This window comes from Branchiostoma belcheri, unplaced genomic scaffold, assembly GCF_001625305.1.
Source record: "Branchiostoma belcheri isolate BF01 breed outbred unplaced genomic scaffold, Haploidv18h27 scaffold312, whole genome shotgun sequence".
Classification (NCBI taxonomy): domain Eukaryota; kingdom Metazoa; phylum Chordata; class Leptocardii; order Amphioxiformes; family Branchiostomatidae; genus Branchiostoma; species Branchiostoma belcheri.
The window spans coordinates 29,180-51,606 of record NW_017803924.1 but is presented as its reverse complement, the minus strand read 5'-3'; the positions used below and the strand labels follow the sequence as shown (position 1 = coordinate 51,606).

At 38.9% G+C, this 22,427-nt stretch overlaps 2 protein-coding genes and 1 long non-coding RNA gene across 3 annotated transcripts in view; 1 reads left to right on the top strand and 2 right to left on the bottom strand.

Annotated features, from left to right (window-relative positions):
• Positions 1 to 1,691, bottom strand: part of LOC109474724 — a 1,854-nt gene extending 163 nt beyond the window's left edge. Inside the window, exons 1-2 of the long non-coding RNA XR_002140496.1 lie at positions 1,579 to 1,691; positions 471 to 585 (exon numbers count right to left, since the gene is read on the bottom strand). This is a non-coding gene — a long non-coding RNA (uncharacterized LOC109474724). The remainder of the gene's footprint in view (positions 1 to 470; positions 586 to 1,578) is intronic.
• A 3,427-nt stretch (positions 1,692 to 5,118) lies between these two features.
• Positions 5,119 to 17,352, top strand: LOC109474727 (dehydrogenase/reductase SDR family member 1-like). Its single transcript, XM_019775089.1, has 9 exons — positions 5,119 to 5,308; positions 6,389 to 6,444; positions 6,890 to 7,033; positions 7,453 to 7,538; positions 8,685 to 8,817; positions 9,902 to 10,045; positions 11,708 to 11,780; positions 14,396 to 14,476; positions 16,219 to 17,352. Exons 1-9 carry the CDS (start codon positions 5,197 to 5,199, stop codon positions 16,353 to 16,355), a joined length of 966 nt encoding a protein of 321 aa, XP_019630648.1. The 5' UTR covers positions 5,119 to 5,196; the 3' UTR covers positions 16,356 to 17,352.
• Positions 17,353 to 17,357: 5 nt separating this feature from the next.
• LOC109474726 (cytochrome P450 2U1-like) overlaps positions 17,358 to 22,427 on the bottom strand; it is a 6,677-nt gene continuing 1,607 nt past the window's right edge. The window contains exons 3-7 of the mRNA XM_019775088.1: positions 21,138 to 21,345; positions 20,194 to 20,477; positions 19,757 to 19,945; positions 18,231 to 18,366; positions 17,358 to 18,081 (exon numbers count right to left, since the gene is read on the bottom strand). Coding sequence (XP_019630647.1) covers positions 17,903 to 18,081; positions 18,231 to 18,366; positions 19,757 to 19,945; positions 20,194 to 20,477; positions 21,138 to 21,345 — 996 coding nt within the window. The 3' untranslated portion in view covers positions 17,358 to 17,902. The remainder of the gene's footprint in view (positions 18,082 to 18,230; positions 18,367 to 19,756; positions 19,946 to 20,193; positions 20,478 to 21,137; positions 21,346 to 22,427) is intronic.

Below are 22,427 nucleotides of genomic sequence, written 5' to 3'. Positions count from 1 at the left end.
ATATATAGACAATCTAAGCAAGCAATACAAGGCAGACAATAGGTCGAATTAAATATAACTAAAAATGTCCTAACAAACCCCCTCACTCACTCACTCACTCACTCACTCACTCACTCACTCACTCACTCACTCAGGACCGCATGCTCCGGGGAGCGTCGCGCCTCTCCAAGTTGACAAACCCCCTCTTACCAGTTAATTAGGACTCATCCAGTTATTTTATGAGCCTTGTTTAAATGAATAGCTATCATTTCTTTTAGGAATTTAATAGACACTCTAAAGACTTTGCATGAACTACAGGCATAGCTCTTTTGCGTATACATCATCCTGGCGGAATTAAAATCTCTAAAATGTGTTAAATAGACCTTGAGAATGCCAAAGATTCAGCTGCGAATCTGTATACAGATTCGTATATGACCACCACGAATTGTTTTTGTCCATTTGAACGAATGACAAAGCAAAATGCGACGTACCTATCTGGTTACTGTTTAGATAAGGGAAGAAGTCGTGCGTGAGGAACGGGAAAAATGGATGTCTGGTGCTTCCCCCTATGCCTCCTATCGCAATAAGCACACCTAAAACTGTAACCTGAAACCAAAACAACATCGATTTTTCAATCAATCAATCAAACCAGAATTTTAAAAGTTTATTTAGTTTCCATAACTTTTATGACCCGATCAATCGAATGTTGGACCACATGAAAGGTTGGTTCGTAAGGACGCGCTCTCTCTCTTTATATATATATATATATTGACAGATTGGAATCCTTATAGGGTAGAATGGAATTCGAGTTCATCTTCTACACTACTTTGATCTAGATATCTGAATACAAATCTCTTCTAGGAGGATTCCAGATTCTTCTAGGGGAAATAGAAATTCCAATTTGCCCTAGAACAAGTGAGAATTCTTACAGGATAATCTCCAATTTTAAAAGGAGAAATTCGGATTGCATCAAAATGCTTCGAAAAACAGACTAATTTAATTTACACGTAAACTTTAACTTTCAGCATACTATTAGGTTAATGAACATTCAAATCAGACTCAGATATTTGCATTAGGCCATTATGAGATAGTGACTCAAAAATCAGTTTTTCCTGTTGGAAATAGATTTGGGTCTAATTAAGGAAAGATTTCAATTATGAAATTCGCATTGCAAATAATGCCGGGACAAATCTTTATTCCAATGTAGTAATTCACCTACATAGTAATAGGCTTGCCTATGCTGAAATTGATTGAAAGTTTAGGTATAAAATGATTCAATCTATGAGTTTTAGTATTTCCACAACTGAATTGGGATCTAAATATCAGGATTGCAATCTCTTCTAGGAGGATTCCAGATTCCCCTGGATTCCAATCTCCCCTGTGTGTATATATATATATATATATATATATATATATATATATATATATATATATATATATATATATATATATATGTGTGTGTGTGTGTGTGTGTGTGTGTGTGTGTGTGTGTGTGTGTGTGTGTGTGTGTGCGTGTGTATGGGCTCCGCAAAAAAGACTAATGGTAAATGTTATGGTAAAGATGAATATTCGCAGTGAAAACAAAACACATATACATACTCGTTTCGTCGGAAAGTCTCGCCACAGCGCTTTGATGGTTTCCATGTTTACAAATCCGGACTTCACACAGGTAGGCTCAGGTATGGATACAGGAGGTCACGTGGTAAAAAAACGTGGGCATCCTGCAAAGATCAGATTGACATACCGTTAGCACTTGAGTATTTTTTTTTACTAAAAAGGTACCTATCGCAGAAAAAAATTGTCTGGGGGACTGAATCGCTCTAATCTTTCACAAAAGTACAACCACTTTAGCAGGGGCTTCAGTATTGTCTACTACAACTGAGATCGAACAAACCTAACTACATGTATAAATAAAGTCACCCTACCTTTCAGTACATACTATATGTTTTCGGCAAACTACGTTTAGAATATATGTCAGTGGCTTATTATATATTAATAACTATTCATTTATTCAACGACAGAGGTTTAACTATTTACATAACTGTTTGGTCGCAACATAGGTTGTTTCCTTTAGGACGTGATTTTTTTTTTTAATCAGTGACAAAGACAATCCTTATCAAGCCATACGTCCAATTAAATTAATAATTACCAGCAAAGTAATTACATACGATATGCTCACCCGTTCCCTTGCAATTGGTAAAGTTTGGTGAACTTTACAGCCCTACTATCTGTATACATCACTTCCTAACTGTTACACACTGCTAGTACATTAAAGTATTGTCACAAATAAGTGTATCTAGTAGCAACTGTCACCACATTATAAAAAGGTGGATGCACTCTTTTTTAGTATTAGAAATAGCCTAATAATCATTAAAATAGAATCTTTAATTGATTTTAGATTTCAGCATTACCATAACGCTCTCTCAAAGATACTGATACTTACTGTCAACACCCGTTCACATAGTGTACGCATTAAACCCGTCCGCATATGTGAAGTAATTTGACGGTCATTAACATAAAAAATGATTTAAACAATTAATGCAAAAATATCTAACAGTAGGTAACAATTTTGTACAAAAATACCTCCTAACAGTTGGTATTGAAAAACTCTTAAAACAACAAAATGACCTTTCATTATCTAATTATTAAAGTTATGAAAAAGATTTCGTCCAGGGGGTTTTAAGATCCTTGATGTTATGTATCCTGCCAACTATCCCTGGACGAAAATGGCTTCCTAAGCATGATACTATATTAGACAGTGACATCACATATGTCACATTTCAAAAATTACTAGTTGTAGTTTAAAACTTGGGAAATTAGAATGTACGTAGCTATAGGAAATGTTGTTACTTACATAAGCTACATAGAGTAGAAATAAACACCTGCTTACCGAGATTCTTCACCGCTCCTTTGTTCCGGGCTGTAAAACAAGACTTGGTTATCTAAACTGTGAAAGAAAATGGCGGCGGTTTGAAAGCAGCCGGGAGAACCGGTTTTTCTGTAACAGGAAATTACCTCATTGATCCCCTCAAACGCAGTTATAACAAGAGTCACACGATATAATGCCTCTGCTTATAAGTAATGTTAACAGTTAACGACTGAGGAAATGTTTATAATCGGAATTAAAAACATACCCAAACTAGTATTTAACCGGAAACTGTGAGAAACATGTTTTCTGCCAATCACTGTTTATCACTGCGAAACAAAATGGCGGCGATTTGTACACTAAGGACAGATAGAACTGGTTGATCCAGTTTTGATATAACAGGCAACTGGTCTAGTCTCCACCAGACTTCTTTTGCAGGTTGAATAAATCGTAGAAATAGGCCTAAAAAAGGGTATTAATTGGCAAGAGAAGTTAGCCGGCCATCGACGATCAAATTGGCCTGCAAGAATTAATCTATTTTTATCGGCCAATCTAGTCACCATGGTGTTTTTTTTTATTGTCAGCGGGGCCTGGGTAAAATTGAAGTTAGAACTTTTTAATCTTTTCAGGGTCCAGAATGGTAAAAGATAGCCTGGTAGCCGCAGGGTGTTCCATGAGTTCACGCAAAGGTCACACCTAATGAAGTTGCGAAAAAAACAGCCCGGAAACTACTCAGTAGGGCCTCTTTTTTTTCCAACTGGCACCTAAGCATATAATAAAGGGTGACTGAGAGTGAGAAACATCGGGAGTCTGTAATAGGAAGGGCCAAAAATGTATGTAGGAATGATCATTCTCCCCCCTGAGTCAGAGACAAAATACTGGTATTAATCTCCAGTTACCAGCAATTACAAACAGACAATGGACGCTGTCGTCACTCGAAACATATCTTACGGGGACCGATTATAGGAGGAAGAATTCTTATTTCAAACTGTGAGTTCAAACGCAACGTATTTTAGACCGCCTCCTTGTGTTCGACATTGAAAAATAAATTCTATCAAATTGAATATACCGATGTAGTTTCATCTAAGGAGCTTATAAGGTCCTTGTTAATAATGTCCTTGTTTTAACACACTGTTAAGCTCGCTCTATCAATTTTTTTCCACAATTTACAACGTCACCCGAGTGTACTAATCATAACAGTGTTTGAGGAGGACAGTGACCAATTGCCCTGTAACATAAAAACTGGATGAACCGGTTCTATATATCCATTGTCTACACATCGCCGCCATTTTGTTTCGCCCCTCCGCATACATGTGTATGTGTGAATAACAGTGATTGGCAGAAAATATGTTTTATACAGTTTCTGGTTGAGTACTAGGTGTAGTTAATATGCACTTACTTAAAAAACAATGATCTCAAATTTTGAATTAAGTTATGCTTTTGCAGTCACTTTTTTTCTAACAAATTCATTAATCATTAATCATTCAATAACTTAAGCTGGGAATCGTTTCGTCAAGAAAAATGCAATTTGGGGGTAGTAAAAAAAAGAACACTTTTAAGAGTAACCCACTGAGAAGGGTAAACAAATTCCATTATGTCTGCTTATCACTGGTCGATCGGTACTGATTAAACATTAGGGTTAATTATTGTCTTTTCATCTTTTCAAACGGTACTTTATGGTGTACTTTCTACATATTCACAAAGGACAGTGTGTTCAGTTCAGTTCAGTTTATTGAGATACCCTTTAGCCCATTATGGGCTATTCTTCCAGGGTTCCAATACATGTAACATCACATTTACAAACACAATCCTACATATTTGCACTTAACATACAGCATAAATTATTTAAAAACAGAGGGGATTACTCGTCACATAAAATATGTGTCGTTTTAAAGATGGTTAAAGTGATTTTAATAACATCAACTGTTTCAACCGTAGTCATTGACATCAGTCTGTGATAGTGGCATACGTTTGGTTACGAGAGTTGACCGAGATTAAGAAATCTTGGTCAATGTTTAACAGGCATTATGCATTATATAAGCTAGTATGTTACACCGAAGAAGACCATACTGGTTTAAAAAACAGATACACGATTGGTCTTGATTCAGTTATATTAGTGTCGTGTTGTATTTCAACAAAGTAACTGTAGTCATTGACATCAGTCTGTGATAGTGGCATACGTTTGGTTCCGAGATTTGACCAAGATTAAGAAATCTTAGTCAATGTTTAACAGGCATTATCTATTCATTATATAAGCTAGTATGTAACACCGAAGAAGACCAGATACACGATTGGTCTTGCTCCAGTTGTATTAGTGTCGGCCGTTAGTTGCACTTCCAGAAGAGACAAGAATGAAGCAGTGTCTGGTCGGTAAGGTGGCTATAGTAACAGGAGCATCACGGGGTATCGGTAAGGGCATCGCGCTGCAACTGGCAGAGGCCGGAGCTACAGTCTACATTACAGGTGACCTAGATTTTACACAACACACAAAACATTAGTTGTCCATTTTGCAATTTGAGGTTTCATTAGTGCAAATTTAACAGAAAAGTGACAATGTTAAGGATAACAATTAGGGCATATGTAATTTTATTGTACAAGAATTCCATAGGGTACAAAATGTTTCATCTATGGGGTACAGCTTATTTACCTACGGTATACAAACGTGTGTAGCTACCATTGGATCGGACTTATTGGGTCGGAATGATCCTTTTACAATCATCGAAGAATTTTTTAACTTCTATATGTTTTGTATATGTAGGCATATCTAACATTGTTATATATATATATATGTCTGGACGCTAGTTACCCACTCATGGAGTATTTGCCCTTCGAGGGCACAGAATATATGTTACACAAGCAAATATGCCCCAGATCAGGCATCGGGGTGCGGCAAAGTGCACTCTATAACAGATCAACTCCGTTGGCATTTTATCTCTCCATTCGGCCACTTTTTACTCTTTCAGTCGCCTCCCAAAGCCTTGTAGAGGCTATCCCCACATCCGCCATGACTAAGATAGTTCAAGATATAACAATTAGCTGTTTGACATACGATGTCTAATTTAAGAATTATCGCCTGTTTGTATGTCCGTGTGTCTGTGAACAACATAACTTTGCTGTGGATTGAGTTGGACCATATGTGCGCCCAGAATCTATAACAATAAATAATCCAAGCTCGTTTAGCTATAATAAGATAAAAACTTTTATTATATCAATTCTTAGTTTTTATGAGTAGAGGTTTACGTGTATGCACATTTAAAAATGTGCAATAACAAAATCCATGTGCATACACGTAGGATCCCTTTTGTTACAGTTCGAGGGCACTTTATTTTAACAACGGGGAGCTAGAGATTAACGGTTTTAATTTTTTTTTTACATTCTATTGAAGCTTTGATCTTCGAACAATCGAATTCAAAACCACACTCGGTGTTAATTAAAGACTTATAAATTAAGAAGACTTACATATGTAAGACCGTTACAAAACAAACGAACCTATGAGCGAATCCATACTCATCTATTTTCCTACCAAAAAAAAAATTGTTCCAGGTCGGACGTTGCTGCCCGATGGTCGGGGGACTTCACTCACAGAATGTGTGGAGGAGGTACGGCATTTATGAATAAAAACTATGAAAATATATATCTATTATTTATTGTAAGTTCTTCTACAAAACGATAATGTTGCCGGTGCCTCACAGATATTATATAAGGCTGTATGGATGAAAAGCTATAAAATAAATATATTTTATATGTAATTATTCTAAATGAGAATTCGGTGTCAAAGACATCGCTTATTGTTGACACATCCTTTAGTCTTACTATTAAAACTGTTAAAGGTTAAAAAAAAAACTTAATTAAGGAGCTTGCAACAAACTGTTCCTGTTCTTCAACATGTCTACTTCAGACAGAATTATAATGCTTCGGTCAACCGACGTAGAAACTGATCTACACGTAAGGAAAAACCCGCTGGCAAGGTGCTCTTTTAAAAGTCAGTAGTACAGGATGGGCCGTATTTGTTCACTGCGACCTTTGGTTATGTTTACATTCCAGATAAAGAAGAGAGGTGGACACGCCATCCCGGTTCAGTGTGATCACGAGAAAGACGACGAGGTCAAAGGTCTCTTTGACAGGGTGGCGAGGGAGCAAAATGGCCGCCTGGACATCCTGGTAAACAACGCGTACAGCTCTGCAAAGGTAGAGTACTTTGTACACAATCAAAAAAAGAGCTACCTAGCCGATGTGTGGCAACCGTCTGTTACCTACTTCGCACGGCAGTTAGGTGCCGCTGCTGCTATGTCGAAGATGTGATCTGAAAAGTGACTCTGTATCCCCCATTCCACCCCTTCTAGCTGTAGTACGAAGTTTAACTAGTCATGTATTGCCCTTGGGAAGCCGACATACGCTAACCACAACATAGGCAAGTTGCGTACAAACCAAGAACCAAGTCGACGAATAAAACATGGTTGTTTTAACGATATGTATCAACTTTAAAAAAAAGTAAATGATCTTAAGTGAATCCTTCATGTTAAAAGTTATAAATACTTGCCACGGTTTTGTTGTTTTTGTCTGTGTTAAAAACATTGCCAAGATGTTCTTGTTATCGTCTCATACAGGCCTGCATAGATCACATCGAGGAGCCGAAGGGATTTTGGGACGCGCCGTTAGAACCATGGAACCAAACCATCAGTGTAGGAGTGAGGTAGGATATCTGCTGACAACTGTAGTGTTCTGTATGTAGCTCTTGTCTCAAAATCATTTGCAGCTGCAAAAAAAGCTGACATGACACGTACATAGCTATTATTGAGCCCATGGCAAGTTCAGAACAAAGCATGCAAGAAACACCAGTTCTGCTGCAGTACCAAAGAAAGATGGGAGACTACACGCAAAACGACCCAAATTTAGAAGCACAATCTTCTCAAAGCAAATGCAAATGTTAAACTTTACCTGGTAACAAAATGTAATGTAACGTCGATGAAGGTAAGACATCCAGGTAATACGATACGCCCGAAAGCAGTTACTCAAGCAACTGGATATGACGTTTCAGGCAGTGTCGACTCACTACCTTTCGTGTCTCAAAATCAATCGTGTTTGGCCGTTTTAAAAATCATATCCAGCTGCTTCAGTTACGGTTTTTAGCGTCAATATACTGTTCTGTTTGTTTTTCCACCCCTCGAATTCTCTCTAGCACCTTGCTACAAATTTTGACCCAACACTGTAGGGTGTCTGCTACAGTTCCAGTTAATACATTTACTATGGTTGGAGCTACTTGCTCCAGGTCATTGACCTTATGTGACTAGAGATGAAAAAGGAGGGTAAAGGAACAAGTATATTTCCTTTCTGTTAAAGTTAGGTCATGTTGATTTTATTATATGGATGACATCCACGCGCGCATGAATTTTCGGCCGTTTCCAAAAAAAAAGTTTTCAACCATACTGTAAATCGTACAAAACAGTTGCAAAATGAGCAAATATATACCGTAAGTTGCAAAAAGAATATTCAAAAATAATATCAATGTCGCAAAATGCCAAAATCTAACAAAAAAGAAGAAAATGTAAAGAGAAATGAATTTAAAGAGTAGATTATTCACCAAACCATACTCTGTGTCATTTTTTCAACCTTCATGATCACGCAGATTTCATAATGAAAGCATTTTTTTTGCATTTTTTTTTTATTCGCATGCGCACATCAGTTTTGGGGTTCCCAGAGGATGTCATCCATATAATCAAATCAACATGGCCTTATAACAAAAAAACTAAGCCCATGCTGTAAGTCTGGACTAACTAAAATCAATTCGGTAGTGTGTAGGTGTGGGAGTGATGTTGTGGATTTCTGTCTGTTTTCACAGGAACAGCTATATCTGTGCTGTGTACGCTGCCCGGCTGATGGTACCGGCTCGGGCGGGGCTCATCGTCAACATTTCCTCTGAGGGAGGACTCACTTATGGCCTTAACCCAGCTTACTGTGTCTGCAAGGCGGCGGTAAGGCTTTTACTTGTGATGTAAACGTTTTCCTAACTCCAGGTTTGCTACATTTTAGCTTTTACTTTTTTAAATGGTTTTTATTGGCCAAACAGTACCCGTGCAGTCGCAGCCTTATACGTGATGCAGGGTATCACATAATAAAAATCACAACAATTACAACAATCAAATAATACACGTGATACACATACTTGTTCCACAATTATTTTTTGTGGACCTGTCGCAAGGGTCTGTGCGGCTGCCATTCGGCGCCACAAGGTGACCTCAACATGGCTTTCCCCAACCGAAGTTAGGTACCCATTCACACCTGGGTGGAGTGAGAAAAGTCGTGTAAAGTGCCTTTCCCAAGGGCACAACGTCGTCCAGACATGTCCCGGGTACGACTCGGGATCAAACCCGGGTCTCCCGGTTCACAGTCGAATGATATACCACTACACCACCCGACGCCACTTTTACATAATCATATCAGTAATAACATGACAAGGAAAAGATACTACCAGTGCCAATGACAGAGAATATCGTTTCAAAATACAATCACAAGAAACGGCTTTAATCAAATACAGAAATAACCACATCTAACAAATATAAAAAAGATTTTAAAAAATTTAAAAAGTAGACCATCAGAATTTTACTGTGCTGCTTTTATTTTTTTTAATGTGCACTTATTTCTTATTTAAAAAATAAAATCTCCAATGACTTTTAAACCTGTTTAAAATATTTACGGATAGTTATCAACGATGTTAAGGTGGAATATTTGTAATGAATCTATACATGATACAGACTCATTTTATACAGCCAGGTGTTGTATTCAGATGAGGTTTTAATGAAATTTCCTCGGAGAAATTTTGACTGTTTCACATTGCAAATCACAGGTGTGGCTGCTATATAGATGCGTTCCAAAACTAATTTTTTTATCCTACACAAATATCTACATGGTTACAAAGAATTATATTTACAATGTGGCCCCCAACGTGCATAGTGAGATAAATCATTATTGCTGTCAGTATCAAAACCAAGCAAGAGAGTCTCTTTATTTAGTGCCTTACGAACATGACGGAACTTTTCACTGGTATATTTTATTCAGATGGACCGAATAGCCTCAGACTGTGCGCAGGAGTTGAGGGAACATAACGTGGCTTTCGTCTCCCTGTGGCCGGGCGCTACACGGACAGAGATCTTCATGGAATGGACGGAAAACTTACAGCCTAAAACACCAGTGGAGACCGCGGTAAGCAAGTGTTCACTTCCGGTGTCTTGTTTAATAAAACAACCCTTCCATAGTTAGTTCCACCTTTCCGCAGTGCCTATATTGTATTGTAAGACCCTTAACAAAGTAATGTTACCACAACAACTCATAGTTCGCTCATAGAGTTAGTTTGTTTATTTTGCACTTTAGCAGAATCATAAAACTTTTTATGAATAATCGAGTTTTAAATTTATAGCTCAACAATCGCACAAAGGACATTATATAGCATAAGCAAAAACGCCGTCAGCATGTCATTATCCAGTCTAAACAACAATGAAATAGCTATTGAGTAGTGGAAATGAACGTATGGAAGTTAATTTTATGTAGGAACGATTATAAACATTTTCCACAAAGCAAATATTGTTAATTGGTGACGTCACGTATTTAAAAAGGCGTGTGAATCGAATTAAGTCACGTGTTTGTAACTCTGGCCTTTTGTGAATTGTTATTATTAACCTGATAAAGGTTACTTACAGTGGTCATTTAAAATTCAATCCCTATGTACCCCAGTGTTAGAATGAAGTTTAGAGCCGCACTTTGACTTATAATAACACAGATGGATTTCCATGATGCACACTTCTCGGTGGATATTAATCAAATCCGATAAAGGCATGTTGACTGTATTGTTTCTAATATATTCAGGTGTAAATTTAAAGTTCATTTAGGCCGTGTTTAAGTGAAGTCACCCAAACCGCGATTCGGGTAACTCACATCTGGTCCACGTGCCACACACTCCTGTGAAACCGTGTCCGATCACAATTCGCTTGAGCTACATTTATTGCTGTTTGATGAAAACACGCAAGGTGGTGTGTTATTAATGTCAGAGGTCAACGACCTGCTTGCTGATGTCCCCCTCCTAGCGTATCTCGGCCGAATGCCGACCTTGTCCCGCCAGAGGCGGTGAACCTCGCCCTAGAACGGACACATTATTTGACCATTACTTCTCTTAAAGTTGCTGCCACGTAAAATTTGGTATTGCATATAAATAAAGAAATATCACCACGTAATCCATGACCAGGCGAAGTTACATTGAAATCACATTGCGTTCAGACGCAAATCGCGATGCAGGAAAACCGATTCGAAACCACCTCTAGAAGTGGCTTGGGATCGAGGCGCTTTCAATGTGATTTCGGAGCGTTTAGATGGAGCCACTTGAAACCGGCTTCGGGGTAAACCACATGTAAAGCGCCTTGGGTGACTTCACTTGAACAAGGCCTTACTCTCAGCCACTTGTGTATCAAGAGCCGGCGTTTCTGACTTTCTGTTACCAGGCACTTGATGTCAATAAATGATAGCTATAACGCCCTGATAAAGATGACAGACGGCCATCGAAACGTCGGCCTTGTTTAACAGGTGGCCCTGAATGAATAACTTTGCTGTTTGAGAGAACTCGAACTTTAAGTATGGATAATTCACACTTTTTCTAACTGATATCCATCATTATATTCAAACATGTATAATGTTTCTGAAATGTTCTGGACCGGACCATATAAACGGTGCCAAAGTAACTTAATGCTAAAACTTCTAAGCAAGAATACTGATTTTATTAGAAGGATTGAAAATGAAACTCGGTTTATGATAAATGATAGTTTATTTCAAACAACAATTACTAATATGTTGTAAACACATTTTTCTCTTGTTAAGTTTAAGAACAGATTCGTGTTGAATTCTGAGAGTGCCGAGTATTCAGGGAGAGGCGTCGTCCATCTTGCCACAGGTAAGTTAACGTGTTAACATCGATGTAATGTGATAAAATGATTTATTTTATTTATTCATTACCTCCATGAAAATGGAGGTATTGTTTTTGGCGCGTCTGTGTGCGTGTGTGTGTGTGTGTATGTGTGTTTGTGTTTCCGCATATTTGTACCTTCATAACTCCATAACGCCTTTATGGATTGTGATGATATTTGGTATGCTGGTAGGTCTTAGGAGGACAAAGGTCAAGGTCAAATATGGGCCTCCTGGTGGATGGCCTTGGTACTGCAGCAGCACTTCCGGTTTAAGGTTGAGTCAGGGCATGGCTGAGAGGAATCCCCTTTGTACTTGCGAGGCAGGGTAACAGATGTGGCTATGCCCAGCGAGGCAGCGCGCTCCCTCAGGGGAATAGGTGACCTATTTCAGGGCAAATGTGGCAGTGCCACTGTATGGCTGTGTGTTTGAAAACAAACAACCTGTGTTATTACCTCCATGAAAATGGAGGTATTGTTTTTGTTGCGTCTGTCTGTCTGTCTGTGTGTTTGTGTCTCCGCACATTTGCGGCCAGCATAACTTCATAACGCCTTTATGGATTGTGATGATATTTGGTATGCTGGTAGGTCTTAGGAAGACGAAGGTCAAGGTCAAATATACGCCTCCTGGTGGATGACCTTGGTACTGCAGCAGAACTTCCGGTTTTTGTATCTTTTGTCCTGAATATGCTATGGTCTTGATTTTTTGGTGGCAGATAGATTGTCCTGTCAGGAATAAGTGGTGTGGGTTTGGTCCCCCTAGCAGCTTGTTCTGGAACTGCAGGGGACTTTCGGGCGAAATCTTTAAAAGCCAATAAGTCCATATAGAAACAATGTATTTTCATCATTTTTGGTAGGTAGGTAGCTGAGAGAGAGATGTACATAATTAACTGCAAATTATGCAAATGAGGACTTAATTTGCATAATTAATGAGGAAATTCTATAATTACAGTGTTTTGCATTATAGTACTTTCATACATGTAATGTACTAGTATGTAATCTATGGCAGATGGAACATCACCAGATACCAATTATGCAAATGATGACCTAATTTGCATAATTAATGCGAAAATTCTATGACTCCTTAGTGGTAAATGATGGGAATTTCATACTTGGTACATGTGTAAGTTAATCAAAAGTTAACATCACGATGCATTTATTATGTTAATGTGGAGGTAATTTGCATAATTAAAGAAGAAATTAACATTTACATGTCAAGCCCATATTTCATGGAGGTATGAGATCTCGGAACTCTTGTATATGAAGATTTACCCCTGTGACATTTGTGGAAGGATTGACATAACGGGTTATTATCACCTCTTCAAGATGTCAACCTAGAGACCTGTGAGGTTTGAACCACTCACACCGGGACGGTCACCTACACTTTTCGCTAAAGCCCTGGTAACAACCCGCCGTACGTGCTTTTTGTCCGTACGGTTTTTTTTTTGGAGGCTACATCTGCTACGTATTTTCTGAGAACGTGGGAAAGGAGTGGCGTCGACGCACGTCACTCGCACGTCGCTCACACGGTTGCGCAAGGTGTAAGAGTGTGGTCTGCCCGCCACGTCTGGCCGTGAGCGATTCGTTGCGCAAGTAGTAAGTAAGTTGTACGTGCTTACAACGTAAGATCTCTGTGCGATTGCAACTTTACCGTAAGGAGGCCGTACTCACACGTGCTTCTTCTTTTTTTTTTTTCTTCCGTACGGTACGTACGGGGCACGCGCGTCGCTAGTACTCGCACGCACTGGTGGTGAATCCGCACAACGCACGCAGAAAAAGTTTTACATGCGGATTCCGTACGAAGGCGGTACTCACCACACACGAATGCCCTACGTTTGCCCACGTTTTTGCACGCAGACAGCACGCAGAAGCACGTATGGCGGGTTGTGACCAGGCCTTAAGTGTGGTTGTTTCTTTTTTGGTGTGGCATTCCAAAATACGGGACCTCCATTTAATGTCCAATCCGAGGGACCTCCGTAACCAATCCTAGGTAATCATTTACACATGAGTAAAGTGAGGTTGCCCACGAATGTTTAAAGACCGTATGCGCAAAAGTCCAGCATATCATAATCTTAAATGCAACCATGGAAGCAAACGGGACTAGAATAGATTAGAATAGATTCCAAGCGAATCGCAGCCAAGCGTCGTTGGAGATTCTCCGGGATTAAAGTCCTAGGAAGATGGTCCTGAATGTGTGTGGCAGGTATGGCAGGTAGAGATAGCAATGGGAAAAGTTTCGAAGTCAATTATTCATAGTATTCACTGCAGTACATGGAAAACGGTAAAGACGCCAGGGAAAACCCCTAAATGGCCTCGTCATGTTGACTAGAATATGACTGTTCTTCCAAGCACATCTAGCTCTGTGTGACTGATTTCATTTATTTCTTCCAAGGCTCAAACAATTAAAATGACATAATTACAACATAGTAGAAACATTTAAAAATACATACATATATACATACATGTACACCACATCAACAATAAATACACATAGATATTAACAATTTAAAAGTAGCGAGCAAGGGTCAATGATTGCAGTGTCACATTGTAGATTAAAGAGTAATTCACTGCCAACAGATACCTGTTTTCATGATCTCTATTTCAGACCCTGACATCATGGTGAAGTCAGGGAGAATCTTAACCAGCGGTGACCTGGCAGATGAGTACGGCTTTAAAGACATTGATGGTAGGGAGCACCTGCAGATTCTCATTAAAAACAACATTGTCAGTTTAGGGCAGTAAAACTACATTTTCTTTGTAATGGAGTAAGGCCATGTTGATTTGATTATATGGATGACATCCTCCGGGAACCCCAAAATTGATGCGCGCGTGCGAATAAAAAAAGTTTTGCAAAAAAAAAGTTGTTTTCATTATGAAATCTACGTGGTCATGAGGGTTGAACAAATAGGACAGAATATGGTTTGGCGAATAATCTAGTCTTCAAGTTCATTTCTTTACAATTTTGTCTTTTTTCGTTTGATTTTGGCATTTTACGACATTGGTATGTTTTTTTTGTAACTTACGATATATTTTTGCTCATTTTGCAACTGTTTTGTACGATTTACAGTATGGTTGAAAACATTTTTTTTAAACGGCCGAAAATTCATGCGCGCGCGGATGTCATCCATATAATCAAATCAACATGGCCTTAGTTGAATCAACCCCTATCCCGAAGCATATTAGTATCCTTGAAGGTGAATGCGGTGTAGCTGGCGGAAACGATTGCTCATTTCTTATCGGAGGCTTGTTTTATTTATGTGCTGATAGTACCTAAAATTTTTCACCTCACATTCCTTATTTCTAGACGTCTAAATCCCTTTATATATAAAATAATGACGGGAATGTGATGTACTACCAAATGTCAAAATTAGAAAGATTTCCTCACCCAGAATATTTTCCGTTCAGAAATTGAATTTGATGCATTTAACAGAAAAATGTATTTATCAGAAAAATATCGAATACAATATTGCAAGTGCTTAGTAATACATAGAATTGACTGACAAAGTGTAATGATTCCTCATGTTAATAGGACAAATATTCTGACAATTTTAACGAGAACATAGGTGATCATAATGCCCTAAAATACACCTGGTTCCTTATAATGATTACAACTCACCACCAAAATGAAAACTGACCCCTTTTGATACACTTTGTTACTACAGATGATGACAACAAATAACGACGTTGCCATCATAGTGGATTTCATTTCTAAATGTTCAGTCACTTCAGTGTCTGGAAATGTTACATATTTCAAAATCGCGTTATATTTGTAGCCGTTGCACTTATATTTTTTCCCTGGCAGTTATCAGGCCACACCAATTGTATTTGTTGGTTCTGTAACTAAACAGAATGATGCTGAAATAAAACAAAAACATGGAGAAAGAGTCTAGAAGGATCATATCATATATACCCTTCTACACTCTGTTTATACATACAATTACTTAAGTTCACACAAACTTCAGGTAGTGAATTTGACCAAATGCAACTTTCTCTACCAGCTATTCGTTTTTTTTCCTCCTACTAAGTATTAAGAATTTCAGAGAACATAAATAAAACTAAGGCCATGTTGATTTGATTATATGGATGACATCCGCGCACGCATGGATTTTCGGCCGTTTCCAAAAAAAAAGTTTTCAACCATACTGTAAATCGTACAAAACAGTTGCAAAATGAGCAAAAATATACCATAAGTTACAAAAAATGATCTTGAAGACTAGATTATTCGCCAAACCATATTCTGTGCCATTTGCTTAACCCTCATGACCACGTAGATTTCATAATGAAAAGAACTTTTTTTTGCAAAACTTTTTTTATTCGCACGCGCGCATCAGTTTTGGGGCTCCCGGAGGATGTCACCCATATAATCAAATCAACATGGCCTAAGCTGGAAAAACAAAATATTTTACCGCCAGTACGCTGTATTTTCAGGCCGGTCTCCCCCCGACTACGTCCGCCGTCTGAGGGACCGACTGTCCATGACGGGCTACACCAGACTGGCTGCCTGGGTACCAGCCTTTGTCAAGATCCCCGGCTGGATGCTTTCTGCGTACTACCACATTATTTAGCTTTAAATATGAAAACACTAGCTCAGAAAAAAGTCCCTAATATGCTAGTACTAAAACACCAATTATCAAGACATTCTTCCGCATGTGCAATAACCATTTTGTAAGTGGCCATGACCCGACGAGGTCATCCGACGACTGGTATAATCACACCGGCACAACATTTGTTCTTGTAGATCACCAGTCTCACTACTCGTCCTCATATAAATGCACAACAAGAGCCATGTGAGAGCTGTCAGCGTTCTAGATCTCGCAGCCCAACCGCCATTTTGTCCCTGACCCCTACAAACTCTCTGTGACTTCTTGAAAATACCTTGCATGCCCTCAGGGCTTGACGCTATCGCTAGCAGCAGCCCTTAATGTCAAGAATGCAGTAGACAAAACAGTAAAGGGACGCGTGCATGAACTATGACCTGTATTCTTTGACATGGTGTAACCTAAGAAATGGCGACGCCTTTGCAAAATACATGTGTAAGCTAACCTTATCTTAGACCTTAGTTCATTCCACAACAAAGCAGAAAGGTACACAGTCAACATGCTTGTTAAACGTTTCAGCTCGGATGCTTTTAAGACTTGGCACAAGTACAGCCAATTACTGAGCCAACAGTAATGTCATGAAACATAGAATTAGGAAGATCAAGAAAATTTCTGTTAATGAAAGGTTTGCCCATTCTGTCGAGAACTTCAGAGTATCAGGCAGTGTATTGTTTCCTGTTATATATTTATTTCTGTTGTATAATTGACAATGTAGAAATTATTACAACCTTGATCCTATATAAATTCCGTTACCTTATCAACTGAGATAAATTCTAGTATAGAAGGTGATAAGCATGCATAGAAGTTAAATATTTGTACTATATTTGCTAATATAATTAACCAGATCGAAACCATTAAGTACTGACTGTACTGACTACTAAACCTACATAATTAATGATAACACGGTAATTTGTCATTTCCCAAAAAAGGTAAGGAACTCTGCTCGCTTTGTTTAAAAAGCATACATACATAATAAAGGTCAAGTATGATCTTTGCACTTGACTTACAGTTGCATTAACTTAAAGGCAGACGTCGACGCTGTACATATCGGTTATTCTTAAGGATTATTGGGTATACACTAGCATGTCGTACACCTCAGATGTCACTGATAGCTCTTCAATCTCGTTACATAGACGGTGGTTACATCTGATTTCAAGCGGCTTTATTCTTCACAAGAAAGTTTATTGGCTGGTCTCCAAAAAAGCAAGTAAGTTAACAGTGTATGCATAAATACAGTTCTGATTGTTTGCAGCTATTGGACACACTAATACTACGTGTCGTCCTTGGAAATATATAGCTGTTCCCCATGACTCCAAGTTGCGAGCTACGTAATGTACTTGTAATTGTACTTACAGTTGTTTGAAGAGATAAAATCTTATAAAATGTTTTCCTAAACCAAGATTTACCCATTAATTAAAATCATCCATTTTCCGCGCTACCACAAGTTAATTTTCTAGATAGTATATAAAACAGTCAAATACGTCTCGTCATTTCTCACAAATCTAGCCAATAAACTAACGCGGGATCGCACAGATCTTAAACGGATGCGGGGTCAACCCTAGACTAAAGACGCCTTCAGTGGTTGGAGGAGGAGCGCCCTCTGGCGTCCGGAAGGTGAAAGACTGCAGCAGGGTCGAGAAGAACAGGAAAAGTTCCATCCTGGCCAGCTGCTCACCAAGACACACGCGTCGGCCTGGAAATAAGAAAAATGCCTGAGGGTATTTGTTAACTCTACCTCCATACCAACTTTTACGTCATTTGGCTCGGAAATAAATGTTGAATCCACTTAGTGAAGTCGAATGAGAAAAATAAAATATATTTCATCGATGAAATACTACTTACCTCCTCCAAAGGGCATGGAGGACTCAGGCTTGTTGATGACGTTTCCTTCCGCGTCCAGAAACCTTCCGGGGTCAAACCGGTCCGGATCAGGCCAGTAGGCGGGGTCCATGTGGAGGGAATACAGGTTCAGTAGTACCTGGATGAAATAAAGCAGAGTATGTCCATACACCAATACACACTGCAAACATAATATGTTCAGAATGAATTCAGTCGAAAGTTTCCTTCGTGTTAAAATGAATTGTTAGTCAGTTAGTCAGATTAGCATCTCTGTATATTGCAGCACCTGTACGGCATATCTGTAATCAGTCACTTGTAAGCAGCTGCTTTCCTGCCCAGTGGAAGGTAGCTAAGGTATGCCCCCTTCCCAAAATGATTTACCATTGTCAGTCTCGAATTGTGCAACGGAAATGTATGCAGACGATACATCTATGTATAAAGCTTCTAAGTCCATTGTCGAGAAAACGGCGGCTTTACAATCTGACCTTGTTAGGATTTCAGAATGGGTAACAATTAACAGACTTGTCATGAATGTTTTAAAGACTAAGAGCATGCTTTTTGGCACACCCCGTAAACTGGCTCTTCTACCTTCTACCACATTAAACCTGGTTATTGGAACGGAAAATATCAAACAGGTGGAAGAGACTGTGTTACTCGGTCTACAATCTACATATGGATCAGTCCCTTACATGGAACTTGCATGTCAATGACATACTTGTTAAACAATCAAGGAACATTGCGCTTGTGCGTAGACACGCATGGGCCATGTCATTCGAAGTCTGTAAAGTTGTTGTTTGTGCAATCGTTCTATCACTTGCACAATACTGTTTACCAGTGTTATCCAATATGTCTGCTTCAAACACCCAGAAATTGCAAGTTGTACAAAACAGAGCCTGTAGAATATTGTTGTCTAGATCATTTGATACACCTGTTAAGGAGATGCACAGGGAATTGGGATGGCCTTTGGTCAAAGACAAGTTTGTTATTAGCACGTTGAATATGTTCTTCAGAGTGCTATCCAGTAAGGAACCCCAAATCATATATGATTCACTTGTTCCAATCCAGTCAACCCACAAATATTCAACCAGATTTTCAGCTTCTAACAGTTTCTTGCTCCCCAAACCAAAAACAAACAGTAAAAAAAGAACATTTCAGTATCGTGCAATCGACCTTTGGAACAAACTACCACAACACATCAAATCACTGTCAAGCACATCTAACTTTAAAAAAGCCACCCGCCAACTGTTCACACAATATGAGTCCTGTGATTAGAGTGTGAATTAGGTATCTTTCATTTGTACATAATGTAATAATGTAAATTTCCTCTTTATGTCATATGTGTATTTTTAACTATGTCATCTGTTGTTTGTATTGTATGATCTTTGTATGAACCCTGGAAGACTAGCCAGTTTTGGCTAAAGGGTATCGTAATAAAGGAATAAAGGAAGGAATTGTCACAGAGTAAATCTGGCATATGACAATTAGCAACATCAGAAAAAATAATTTGTGACCTTTTGCAGGAAGCATACCTGGGTTCCCTTAGGGATGTCATATCCCTGCATTTTGACCGTCTCTGTGGTGGCGTGGGGGATCGAGAGAGGTGCAACGGGCCGGATCCTCATGACCTCCAGCAGACAGGCGTTCACGTAGGGCAGCTGGGAACGGTGGGACAGGGCGGGCAGACCCTCACCAACAACGGCATCAAGCTCCTGCTGCACCTGATAAAGTTATATTATATGGAGCACATGGAATTATCTGCTACAAGTCGTAATATTTATAAACTCCTCGTTCCATAATTACACATTTCAAAGATGAAGGCCGTCGCACTACCCCTCTTCCAATCAGCGTACGACAAGGGGTTAAGGAATCTTATGTTGTCTTGTTTGGGCCAAAAATATTTAGAGCTTTTCTTAGCAGGGCACTTCAAAGTCTGACACAGACCAACAGGGTATTAGCTGATCAGTACCTTATTTTGGATGTCAGTGTTCAAAGCCATGTAGAGCAGACTCCACAGCAGTGTGTTGGTGGTTGTCACTATTCCCGCAAAGAAGAGGTCCGAGGCCATATACATGACGTTCTCCTCTGTCAGACCCTCCACCTTCTCCTGCTTCTCAACCTCCAGCAGGCAGAAGTCCAGGAAGTCTCGCGGATTCTCGCGATCCAGGTTCTCGCGATGGCTGTCTATCTCCATTCTCATCACATTTCTGACCTTGGAACATTCTTCCAACACATTGATGTAGGGTCGATTGACTGTAAATAAAAAAAAAAACAGTGGGCTGAATATAAAAAGAATGAAAAAATCGTTTTGTTCTGAACAATATTTACTATGTTGACTATGTTGTAATAATACCTAGGTATGCATCGATTGCACTTATGACTGCGCAGTTAATTAACCCTAATGAAGACGGTCATCGGAACCTTTGCTCTCGCTCAACAGAAGTAATTTGTAATAAAGAACTTTGCTTTTAAATCAGGGGGAATAGTTATACTTAAATGTAAAGTAATTAGTTGCAAAGCAGCTCAGCACCTTTCCCCATATAGATTTTAATTTTCTTACCGAACTGATAAAAGATACAGCTATTGACGGAGCTATTTTCACAGAAAGTGTTGTTTAAAGTTTAATTCTTAATTCATATGGTTTGTTTGTAAAATTGGCTAATATACAAATATGAAAGTATTCTACGCTAAAGCATATTCTTCCGTTCTTAACTCACACTTCTAATTATTAATCATAGTTATTGTATAGTTATGATATCCTATGTATTACTTTATTTAATTTAGAATAGAGGAGGAGGGACTAGTATGAGCTATATATGTCCCTCCCTCTGTGCCTGCTTTATCTACTATCATTTATGGTATCCTTTACTTTCTTGCTGCGCAAAAAAAGTAATAATAATTGAACAAACCTACCGACAGGAACAAACCGTAGCAAGGGGAAGACGTCAATGACTTGTCCAGTTCCAAGTTTAGCAGTCTTAGAAAGAGCCTGAGACAGCTCCCGAAACGTCTTGTTCTTGTAGTCGTAACGTTTTCCCATCAACATGGAACAGATGACGTTAGCAACCACCACTGTGACGTCATGGGCGATGTCAGAGGGCTCCCCGTTGTATTCTGCAATCTGAACAAGAATGTGTTTATCTGAAAAATTAGTCGTTAACTTTGTAGTGTTGTCAAGATGCCAACGGTCTAATGAGGCGAAAGGCAAACATATTATGATCCTACATTTCACAGACCTTATAGCATTAAGAAGTAGAGCCATTTTTTAATGGTAAGGGCAAAACAGGGCCACGATCAACACAATAAATTGTTCAAGAAACGTTCAGAAGGGATGCATGTATATGTCACAGGGGAGATTGGAATCCAGGGGGATCCGGAATCCTCCTAGGGGAGATTGGAATCCCTATCTCCACTAGGGGAGATTAGAATCCCTATTTCCCCTAGGAGAATCTGGAATCCTCCTAGGGGAGATAGGGATTCCAATCCCCCCTAGGGGAGATTGGAATCCTCCTAGGGGAATCTGGAATCCAAGGAGAGATTAATATCCTGATATTCAGATCCCGTTGTAGATATTCAGATTCAATTGTAGAAATACTAGAACTCATAGATTGAATCTTTTCACACCTAAACTTTCAACCAATTTCAGCATAGGCAAGCCTATTACTATAATTGTAGGTGAATTACTAGATTGGAATCAAGATTTGTCCTGGCATAATTTGCAGTTCTAATTCCATAATCTTTCCTAACTTTGACCCCCAAAAAATGTGAAAATAAATTGGCAAAATAAAGGAAACAACAATATTCTTACAAAGCATGATTTTATTCAGAATTTATATTATGAACCAAGTCACTAACAAACTGGAAAAATTGGTTTTTGAGTCACCATCTCACAATGACCTGATGCAAATATCTGAGTCTGATTTACATATTCACTTACCTATGCTGAAATTGATTGAAAGTTTAGGTGTGAAATAACTCAGTCTATTTTCCCAAGCATTTTGATGCAATCAGAATTTCAAAAAATTGGAGATTGTCCTGTAAGAATTCCCAATTGTCCTAGGGCAAATTAGAATCCCTATCTCCCCTAGGAGAATCTGGAATCCTCCTAGGAGAGATTGGAATTAAGACCCAGGTTTTCTACAAAAACTTGAATTCCAGTCTCCCCTAGGGGAGATTGGAATCCCTATCTCCCCTAGGAGGATT

Coding starts and splice junctions, on each gene's coding strand:
- LOC109474727 (XM_019775089.1), top strand. CDS start 5,197: ATGAAGCAGTGTCTGGTCGGTAAGGTGGCTATAGTAACAGGAGCATCA. Junction 7,034..7,452: donor ACGCGTACAGCTCTGCAAAG/GTAGAGTACTTT, acceptor CGTCTCATACAG/GCCTGCATAGATCACATCGA. Junction 7,539..8,684: donor ACCATCAGTGTAGGAGTGAG/GTAGGATATCTG, acceptor CTGTTTTCACAG/GAACAGCTATATCTGTGCTG.